Source organism: Brachypodium distachyon, chromosome 1 (genome assembly GCF_000005505.3).
Source record: "Brachypodium distachyon strain Bd21 chromosome 1, Brachypodium_distachyon_v3.0, whole genome shotgun sequence".
In the NCBI taxonomy this organism is placed as follows: Eukaryota; Viridiplantae; Streptophyta; class Magnoliopsida; order Poales; family Poaceae; genus Brachypodium; species Brachypodium distachyon.
In genome coordinates, this window is record NC_016131.3 from 31124957 (window position 1) to 31134494 (window position 9538).

Genomic DNA, 9538 nt, shown 5'->3' on the forward strand with positions numbered 1-9538 from the left:
CCCTATACCAAATTTGGGGGAAAAAAGTCCAAAATCAACATCCAGCAGTTCCCATAAAGTTTCCTCCAAAATTTCGGCTTCCCCGATCCAGGGCAGATGTATCAGGGAGCCTGATCCCCCGATCGACGCGAGGTCGTCCCTCCCGCCAAAAAACCACGTCCCCACCCTCCTTCTCCTTTCTCCTGCCCGAGCCGGCCGGGGCCAGACGCAAGGGGCGGCGGCCAGTAGGGGAGCGGCGGCGGTCAGATGCGGGCGTTGGCCAGCAGGGGGAGAGGGAGAGGCGCGGTTGGAAGAAAGGAGAGGAGGTAGAGAGGGAGAGGTATGCTCGGTCGGGAAGAAAGGTGGAGAGGGAGAAAGAGATGGGAAAGAGAGGGAGAAGCGAAGAAATAGATGAAATTGTTGCAATTTTGCTAGATGCGCATTACGAGAGAAACATTGCATTATGTAGAAAATGATACAGGCACCGCTTACACCCCACCATAATTTAAAAACATATTAGAGATCTCATACACTACATTATTACTACCACTTATGAAAGCTACATCTCTCCGCGGATCTGCCACAAGTGCTCAACTAGATCAACTTGACGCTGACAATGAACTTCTTTGTTTCGAATAGCGCCATGAGCTTGAAGAAACTAAGTCAATGTACCTGCCTCTTCACGAGAAGGTATCACCAGTTGAAAAGGCATTTCTCTCCTAGTTAATTTTGGTGGTGATGACAACGTGTGTTGTGGACCAATCGTACGTTAATTATTTCAGATTTGATATCAAATGGCACAAAACGATTCGATGCCCTCAAGTTGAAAAACGAAGGGTAGTGGAGTTTTAGCGGCTTTTTCGGTTATTGAGTCGTAGGAACTCTGTACTATTAAGAGGGAGTCCACATGGGAAGGTAATGGGTGAATCGCTTTTCACGTACACAAACAAACATCTTGCACCCACATAAAGCCTACCAAAAAGTGTGAGAGAACCAACTCTAGAGCCTAACTGGTGTGCATTTGCCTGCTCAGGTCCGGAAGTTCCAGTGGGGTTCCGGTACCAAGGAACTTCCGCCCAACCTCCGGACCAGCCACAACGCTACTGGAATCCATTGTGGATCTCCGGAAATTGAACCGGAATAGGTCTGGAACTTCCGGTCACCCGGAACTTCCGGTGACCAGCGGAAGTTCGCCCCTGGAACTCGCAGTGCATAACGGTTAGATTTTGGGGAGTCCAAATAGATACCCCTTCGTCCCCAACGGGTTTGCTGCCTGAGCACGAAGCAAAGAAGAGCCCCCTCTCTCCCAAGAACTCCCTAAGCTTCATTCTACTAGATCTCCCTCCATAAAGCTTCCCCCTTGTTGATTCTTTGAGGATTGGAGGAGAAGATCTAGATCTAGGGTTTCACCAAGTCACAAAATTGATTCCCCTTGTTTCTCTTGTGGATTTCATTTCTCTTGGGCATTTGGGAGCCCTAGACGGAAGTGGTTGCCTTGAGCTCTTCCCTTGGGGATTGTGGAGCTTGAGGATTGGATTGGGAGCCTCCAATTGAGTTGTGGAGCTAGCCCCGGTCAAGTTTGTAAAGGTTCGGTCTTCGCCTTCAAGGAAACCATTAGTGGAGCTCACTCACCTTTGTGGTGCCGTGAGAGGAGAATAGAGTGAGCCTTTGTGGCGTCTCTACCTTTGTGATAGAGCACTCCTCCAAACGGAGACGTACACCTACCCCAATCGGTGAAACTCCGGTGAAATCTTCGTCTCTCGTGTGGTATCCATTCTTACCCTTTACATTCTTGTTATCTAATTGCTTCGACTATTGCACTTCATCCTAGGGTTGCATTACCTTTAGAGAATTTAATAAACCCTAGGTTAAGTGTTTGTATCTTTCTAGAAAAGAAAAAGATTAAAATTTATTAGTCACCTATTCACCCCCCCTCTAGCCGACCATACCGATCTTTCACCAGTTCTCCCATGTTCTGAAATCGGTAGTCTACATGACTTTCGCGCTTATCTTCTATTATCATGTTATGCAGGATGATACAAGCTGTCATGATTTCTCCGAGTGTTTCCAAATCCCAATACCTTGCTGGTCCACGTACAATGGCAAAACGAGCTTACAGAACTCCAAAGGCTCGTTCAACATCCTTCCGACAAGCTTCTTGGCATCGTGCAAAATGTTTATTTTTTTCAATTGTTGGATTTCGAATTGTCTTCACGAATGTGGCCCATCGCGGATATATGCCATCTACAAGGTAATACTCCATGTTGTAGTTGCGACCATTGATGGTATAATTCACTTCTGGAGCATGCCCTTCAGCTAGATTCGCAAACACAGGTGAACGGTGAAGAACATTTATATCATTACGGGATCCTGGTAAACCAAAGAAAGAATGACAGATCCAAAGGTCTTGTGAAGCAACGGCTTCAAGAATGATTGTGGGTACACGATTATGGCCAACAAAAAAACCTTTGTGTGCAGTAGAGCAATTTTTCCATTGCAAATGCATGCAGTCGATGCTTCCGAGCATACTAGGGAATCCCCTTTGCTCTCCAATTGCAAGTAATCTAGCAGTATCTTCAGCATTTGGAGATCTCAGGTAGCGACCACCAAAGACCTCGATCGCAGCACGCACAAATGATCTAAGGTTATCTAAAGCAGTAGACTTTGCTAGCCGACAATACTCATCAGTACCATCAGCTGATATCCCATAAGCTAGGATTCTGAATGCGGAGGTCAATTTTTGATAAGGATGTAAACCAAGAGTACCGGCACAATTTCTTCTCAAGGAAAAATAGCTATCTTGTTCCTCTAGAGCTCTTGCTATTGTGAGAAAAAGAGGACGGTGCATTCTATACCTGCTACGAAAAACTTAAATTAGACATGAAGGGCGACTAGTATGCCAGAAAATAAACAAAATTGCACCGGTTACATACCTACTGCGAAACATCCTTGTGTTGAAGGTACAATTCACAACAAAATAATCTTTGTGGAGACACTGAAAGCGTTCCGCAAATTCGTGCTGAAGAGAATGTCGTCCTGGAAGTGAACCTCGATGGCGCGGAGCATCCAACCCTGCATGTTCGTCCTCGGCTATGACTGCAACCATCATGAGATCCTCATCATCAGACGAGGAATCTTCGCAAAATTGACGTGCCAAGCTTCGGCGGCGACTCATTTTGTTGTGGAAAGATGCAAGAGATATGGTGAAAACGAAGTAGAAGAGGAAGCAGAAACAAAATTGTGAGAGATATGAAAGCGAGCTGATCATGTATATATAGATTAAAAAAAAACTAGCCGTTAGAAATCCGGCCGTTTAAAAACTAGCCGTTGGAGAGGTAGCCGTTGGGTTTCAAATAGAATAGGGGAGATTTTTTAGGGGAATTGCTGGAGTTGAACAATTTTTAGGAGAGGAAATTTTTAGAGAAGTCCCCTATTTTGAGATTAAGGGGAGACATTTTACGAAAACTGCTGGACTTGCCCTAAGTAAACATCACAAAACACCCCAAGCTCTAATCGAGTTTGCAGTACACCTCTGGCTGATCTATTTCGCTGAACGCGGCGCTAGGTGAGCCATCTCTGGTTGATTCCTTCGGAGGAAATTGCAAAATCCACCTATTATTGGTCACTTTTTTGCGCAAAATACCCGCTCGGTGTCTTTTTAAGTGAGTGTTCTCCACAACAAGGTTACCAAAGTTGAGTGGTTTGTGCAATTTTCTAGTTCCTTCGTCTCAATTTAACAGGTTGGCTGCGCCGGCGACCCCAAGCCCATGCGTCACCAGGAACTCCCGTATCCGGTTCGAAAAAACACCATCGGTGCCAGCCAATATTGCTTTCTTTTTACCCGACATCGCCATCAATAATCAATTACCTCTGCCTCTCTCAGCACACCGAGGCCGTTCCCACCAGCGCGAAGCCCATGCAAGGAAGAAGAAGAAGAAGAAAGGAGCGGAGCCCACCCACGCGAACGCGTTGTACGGTCGAAATCGAAACCCGTCCCGCGGCGCAGACCCGCACTGACGCGACGCGCACACACACGCCCAGCCGAGCCGAGACGTACCGCACCTCGCAAAGTAAAACCCGCCGCGTTTCCCACCTAGCTCGGCGCAGCCAGCGCTACAGTACGCTCGCTACGCTAGCTGCCAATCCCACCGGTGGCGCTCGGCCGCAATAAAACGGGAGTGGGGACGCGCCGAGCCCGATGGCCCACTCGCTCTCCATCTCCCTCCCCACGCGGACGCCTCTGCTCCGCCGCCTCCTGCTCCGCCACCGCAGTCTCATCCCCTCCGCGGCGCCGGCCGGGCTAGGCCCCTGCTACTGCTGCTCTTCCCCCGCCACGCCGCCTGGCCGCATCTTCCTCGGACCCGGAGGTTCGTCGCTCTTCTGCTTGCTCGCACGATCCTCCACCTGGTCCTCGCCGCTGTACATCAGTGTCAGGCCGCCGCGTGTTTTAAGTATCAGCGAGTAGCTTCGCTCTCCGTCACGGATCGATTTAGGATTTACATGACATGAGCGTGTTTGCTTGGATTCTCATTCCCCCCGTGCGCTTCAGATGTGGTGATCTAAACTCGCGTGGAATATTTCTGTTGATTTTGTTGTACAAAACTATGGCCAGGGAATTTGTGTGCTAGTGGTAGATAGACGTGGAACATCCCACTCCCGGAAACTGGGATATCGGACCGTAGACCACTGTATCTCGCTAGGAGAATTGACCGAAAGAAATAAAGCTGGATGGGTGACAAAGGTGACCATGATAGAAGGAAAGAAAGAGAGGCCGGTCATGATTTGTTGTAGGGAAGCCTTTCCTGTCCAGTCCACCTTCCCGTCAGCACTATCACTACTCCCCATCCGCCGCGTTAAAGCATGTTGTTCATGACTGAAACTTTTAAAATTCCCCACACAGCATATCCAGTGCAGTTTTGCTTATGCTACATGCTGTTCATGACTTACGTATAGTTGTATACTCTACTTAACGCAGTGGCAGTCAGTAAGTTTGTTGCTCAAATTTTGCAGGTGCAGGTAGAAGACAGAGAGGTGGAGTGGGTAGCAGAACTATGTCAACCTCCATGAATTTAACACCGGTGGCGGAATCGGCAACGGCCAAGACAGGAGGGGATGTGGAGCAGCTGCCATTTGTGAATGACAAACATGGAGGTGTCATTATTGAGATGACGGCCCCCATGGATCCACAAGTTTTCTCATCTTCCTTGAAATCAGCATTATCAAAATGGAGGGAGCAGGTGGTTTCATCAACCATGGGTATTTTAAAGGACATAGGATCTTTTAGAATGATGACTTGTTAAAAATGCCATCGTCCTATAAAAATATAAAATGCACGTGTATATGTGCAGCACAAATACCGCAACTGTATAGACTAATATCTTGAGGTGTTTGATGTATAAATTTGACTGTACAAGTCCCATGGAAGCTATTTTAATGTTAAGTGTTTTCTGTGCTATGCATACTCGCATTTAAGATTAAATAATTTCAAGAAGGAAAGGTACTACAGTGTTTTTATGAGAACAGTGACTCATTCAAATAATCTATTATATGAGAGTTGAGGGATCATCAATTACCCAGGATATGACATATATAGGCGAAGGCGAAGATTAATATTTGCGTGTATTAACATCACCTGACTATTTATGTCTACCTCGAGGGATGATGTTACAGCTTACAATGCATAGCCTGCACTAGCATTTAACCATGTGTTTTATATGATCTTTCTGTTGAAACTCTACTCAATTGCAATTCCGTGTTGTCTTCATTGTAGGGAATAAGGGGTGTCTGGATAAAGTTGCCCATCAACCTTGCCAACCTTATTCAATCAGCAGTGGAGGTAACTAAACTTGAATGTTTCATGTTTCTTTATGTACATCATGTATATTTTAGTTGGAAATAACAAATTTTCTAGGTTTTGATACTAGTTGTTTGAGAGGTTTTGAACTTTTGATTTCGGGTGGTGTTGTTTTAAAACTCTGTTTGGGCATGGTCTTTCTTTTTTTCTCCATTTGAGCTTGATCTCTGAATCTCTTTTTACTTAATTTTGATGTAGGAAGGATTCTGGTACCATCATGCAGAGGAAACTTATTTAATGCTCGCGTACTGGCTTCCGAATACGACTCATACATTACCTGTAAATGCTACTCATCGCGTGGGAGTTGGAGCTTTTGTAATGAATGACAAAAGAGAGGTACCAAATGTATATGAAAGCACTGTGTAAAAGTTTAGATAATCATGCTTCTGTTGCCACCTTTTCTAGTCTCTCTAAATCAAATTAAAGAGGTTTGCCTTGTCACTGAAATTCTAATTACCTTGCAGGTATTGGCTGTCCAAGAAAAAAGTGGTGTACTGCGAGGGCTGGGTGTATGGAAATTTCCAACTGGAGTTGTGGAACCAGTAAAAATTTCTGCTCTGCACATGTCGAGATGTTATTCAGACTCTTTTTACCACCTTCTCTCGTTATAATCTACAAGATCTTGATACATGTAGGGTGAAGATATAAACATTGGAGCTGTAAGAGAAGTAAAAGAAGAGACAGGGGTATGTACTACCATATAGAGAAGTGTTAATTGTGTTCAATAAATTGATGCGGACAAAATATGCTATAGCTACTAATACTCCTTTACCTTTTCTTTCTGGATCATGTATCAGATTGATACAGAATTCATCGAAGTACTTGCTTTCAGGTAACCATTGGAATCCATTTTATTCTTTCTTGTTCCTCCACATCTTAAAGATCCATAGTACAATCAGTAAACTTGTGACAGCTAGCTAGCTAGCTCTGTCATCTCATTTGCCCATTCTATCAACTATCTTTGCCTTCTACAGTGTGCACTGTATACTATATGGGAGATTGCATTAATTTTGTTGTGAACTGAATTGGTATAGCTAGAGTCAAATTCTCAAATTTATATTAGTTTTGTTCTTCTGGTAAAGCATGCAATATACATGCAAAAGATGATAAGAATGTTGACGATTAACTCCTTACATCCTGTTAGCGAGATAGGCAGGGCAAATGCTCAAATGAAAATGAAATAGTGAAGCATTCTTTTGTTATAATTTATTTCATTCACTCTATTTTAGTTTGAAGTGTGAACTAATTGTTGTCTCTCATGGGGGCATGTACCTATGATTGTGCAGACAGAGCCACAAAGCTTATTTTGACAAATCGGATCTATTTTTTGTGTGCATCTTGCGACCACTTTCCTTTGACATTACTAAACAAGAATCAGAAATTGAGGATGCCCAGGTACTTTGGATATGTCTCTCTCAATGCTTCTTTCAGAAAAAGGGGACAATTTCTAACAGGCTTCCTTCAGTATGTTAACCACTTCCGTGTGAATGCTCTGTTGATGCTTCACTTCTTGAATGCAGTGGATACCGGTAGAGGAATTTGCGGCCCAACCATTTGTCCAGAAACATGAACTCGTGAAGTACATTCTTGATGTCGGTCTGGCTAAGGTTGACAAGGAATATGCAGGATTTTCACCAATCCTCATAAAATCCGCATTCACGGACAAGAAGTCATTTTTTTACATGAACAGAAGGGATCTGGACAAAGCTTCAGGATCCAATGGTACACAACAAAATTGTTGAAATCTCACTTGAACAGCGAAAGGGTTGAAGCATCCACGCTTGATAATTTTGTTGGTCAATTGGTATTTTGTACGCCTGATTTTGACTGTATGATGCATGCCTCCGCCATTCTGTAACTCAAAAGAGACGTAGCATAGGGAAAGTACAGCTGAAATTGTTGTACTTATGTCCTAGAGAAAAGAAATTGTTGTAGCTAGCTTGTGTTATCAGTTTGCACCGATAATGTTACAAATAAATGCTTGTTGCCTGCAGGATCTGTGAAATAGCGTTGCTTTTCAACCAAGCAAATTCATCAGGAGTAGTTAGGCAACGTTCGATTTCCCTATTTATAAATCTCCGAAAAAGATTGAACGCTGTAAATTTCTAAACAAGTACGTACTACTCATCAATATGTATTTTTTAGGGGAAACCATCAAAAGAAAAACATCGATCAGGTCGCTGTCCATTCTAGCCCAAGTTCAGGAGCTTAGTAGAGTACTTTTTGTAACTATTTCAATGTAACTCATGTTAAGCGGGAAGCTAATATGGCAGCGCATTATACTGCCAAATTAGCCTGTCCATCTGAGGGTGTTAGGACCTGGTGGAATCATGTACCTGAACATTTGTAATTGTGTATCCAGCATGATCTTCATGCTGATGATTAAGTAATGAAATGTTTGTTTCTCAAAAAAAAATTGTGTAGAATGCTTAGGAGTTAGGTCAATTTGAGACCAATCCTTAGGAATCTAGCACCTCAATTCGTATGAAATGATGCTGCACATAGAAAAAGGCCTAGAAAAAGATCTTAAGATTTGAAATCCTGTAAAAATCTTCTAAAATTCCATCCGAATGAGCCCTGAGGAGAAATCATCAACTACTACAGTTTCTCTAAAGGGTCATCAGTACAGTTTCTCTAGAGTTGCCAGTTGGGCCAGGCAGCCCGCAGCGCATGGAATAAGGCCAACTTGGCTTGCCCCTTTCATCCTCACCCCGACGGCGACAGCCCCCAATCCGGCCACCCCTTCTTCTTTCGCAACAACAGGCGCCGCCGCTTGCTGTTGTTTCATGGCTTCGCCGTTCACTGCTCTTCCCTCGGTTCCTATGGTCCCTCTGCGAAATAACTGCTCGACAGTCACTTTGGTTTCATGTCCTTCTTCCTAGCATCTAGTCACGGTCGCCTGCTCCGGGATATCTCCAGAAACCGTCATCCACTGCTGGGTGCGCAACCTATCCCTCGTCCCCAAGTCCGCCGCAACATACCAATTATGCTGCTAATATTTCGTTTCGTTTCTTTTCTTTTCTTTTTGAATTAGGAGGTTACACCGCGTACTTCCGGCGGTTCAAGGCACATTTGTTGCTGGACGGAATCGAGGATGCCGCAGACAACATGGGCGAAGCAAAAAATAAGTCGAGGTAGGGCGAATTCGTATATAAAACATATAACATTTAAATGTTTATTTTATGATTGCAAAAATGTATTCTAATGTGTTTAGTTTGTATATTTTAATAATTCTTATATGTTTTGTATTTTACATTCAATATTTGTACTATCCGAACTCATATAAGTATAGAGTGTCGAATGTGTAATAATCTTGATGCTACATATATATGTGTATATGTATGTATGTATGTATGTACATGTATGAAAATTACACGGTACTCCTGGATGTAGTTACTTCCACCCCTTTAACGGGTTGCGGGTACAGTAAAAATTAATTAATTTTTTTGCAAGAAATAAATATTTTTGTTATTGCCTGGTTCCTCCGGCCTTGTTTGTTCCCATTTTTTGGGCCTGCTAACCTCTTATACATATATCAATCCGATCAATATTTTTTGCCGATGAGAGAATTGGTTTTGCACTAGCGTCCCACGATTCTTCTATCCCGTTTCCTGCTCGCTCACCTCATGGAGATCTATGCATCGAGGTACTTGTGTTGCCGATCATTGATTTGTTTGAAAGTGCGTCGATCAATCTTTAATCTTG

At 43.7% G+C, this 9538-nt stretch overlaps 1 protein-coding gene and 1 pseudogene across 1 annotated transcript; one reads left to right on the forward strand and one right to left on the reverse strand.

Moving 5' to 3' along the window:
- Nucleotides 1-1903: 1903 nt before the first annotated feature.
- Nucleotides 1904-3057, reverse strand: LOC112270030 (annotated as a pseudogene).
- Nucleotides 3058-4065: 1008 nt separating this feature from the next.
- Nucleotides 4066-7826, forward strand: LOC100843239 (nudix hydrolase 2). The gene is made up of 9 exons (XM_003563537.4): nt 4066-4346; nt 4990-5216; nt 5750-5815; nt 6032-6169; nt 6298-6375; nt 6469-6519; nt 6631-6665; nt 7120-7228; nt 7354-7826. Exons 1-9 carry the CDS (start codon nt 4178-4180, stop codon nt 7573-7575), a joined length of 1095 nt encoding a protein of 364 aa, XP_003563585.1. The 5' UTR covers nt 4066-4177; the 3' UTR covers nt 7576-7826.
- Nucleotides 7827-9538: the final 1712 nt, after the last annotated feature.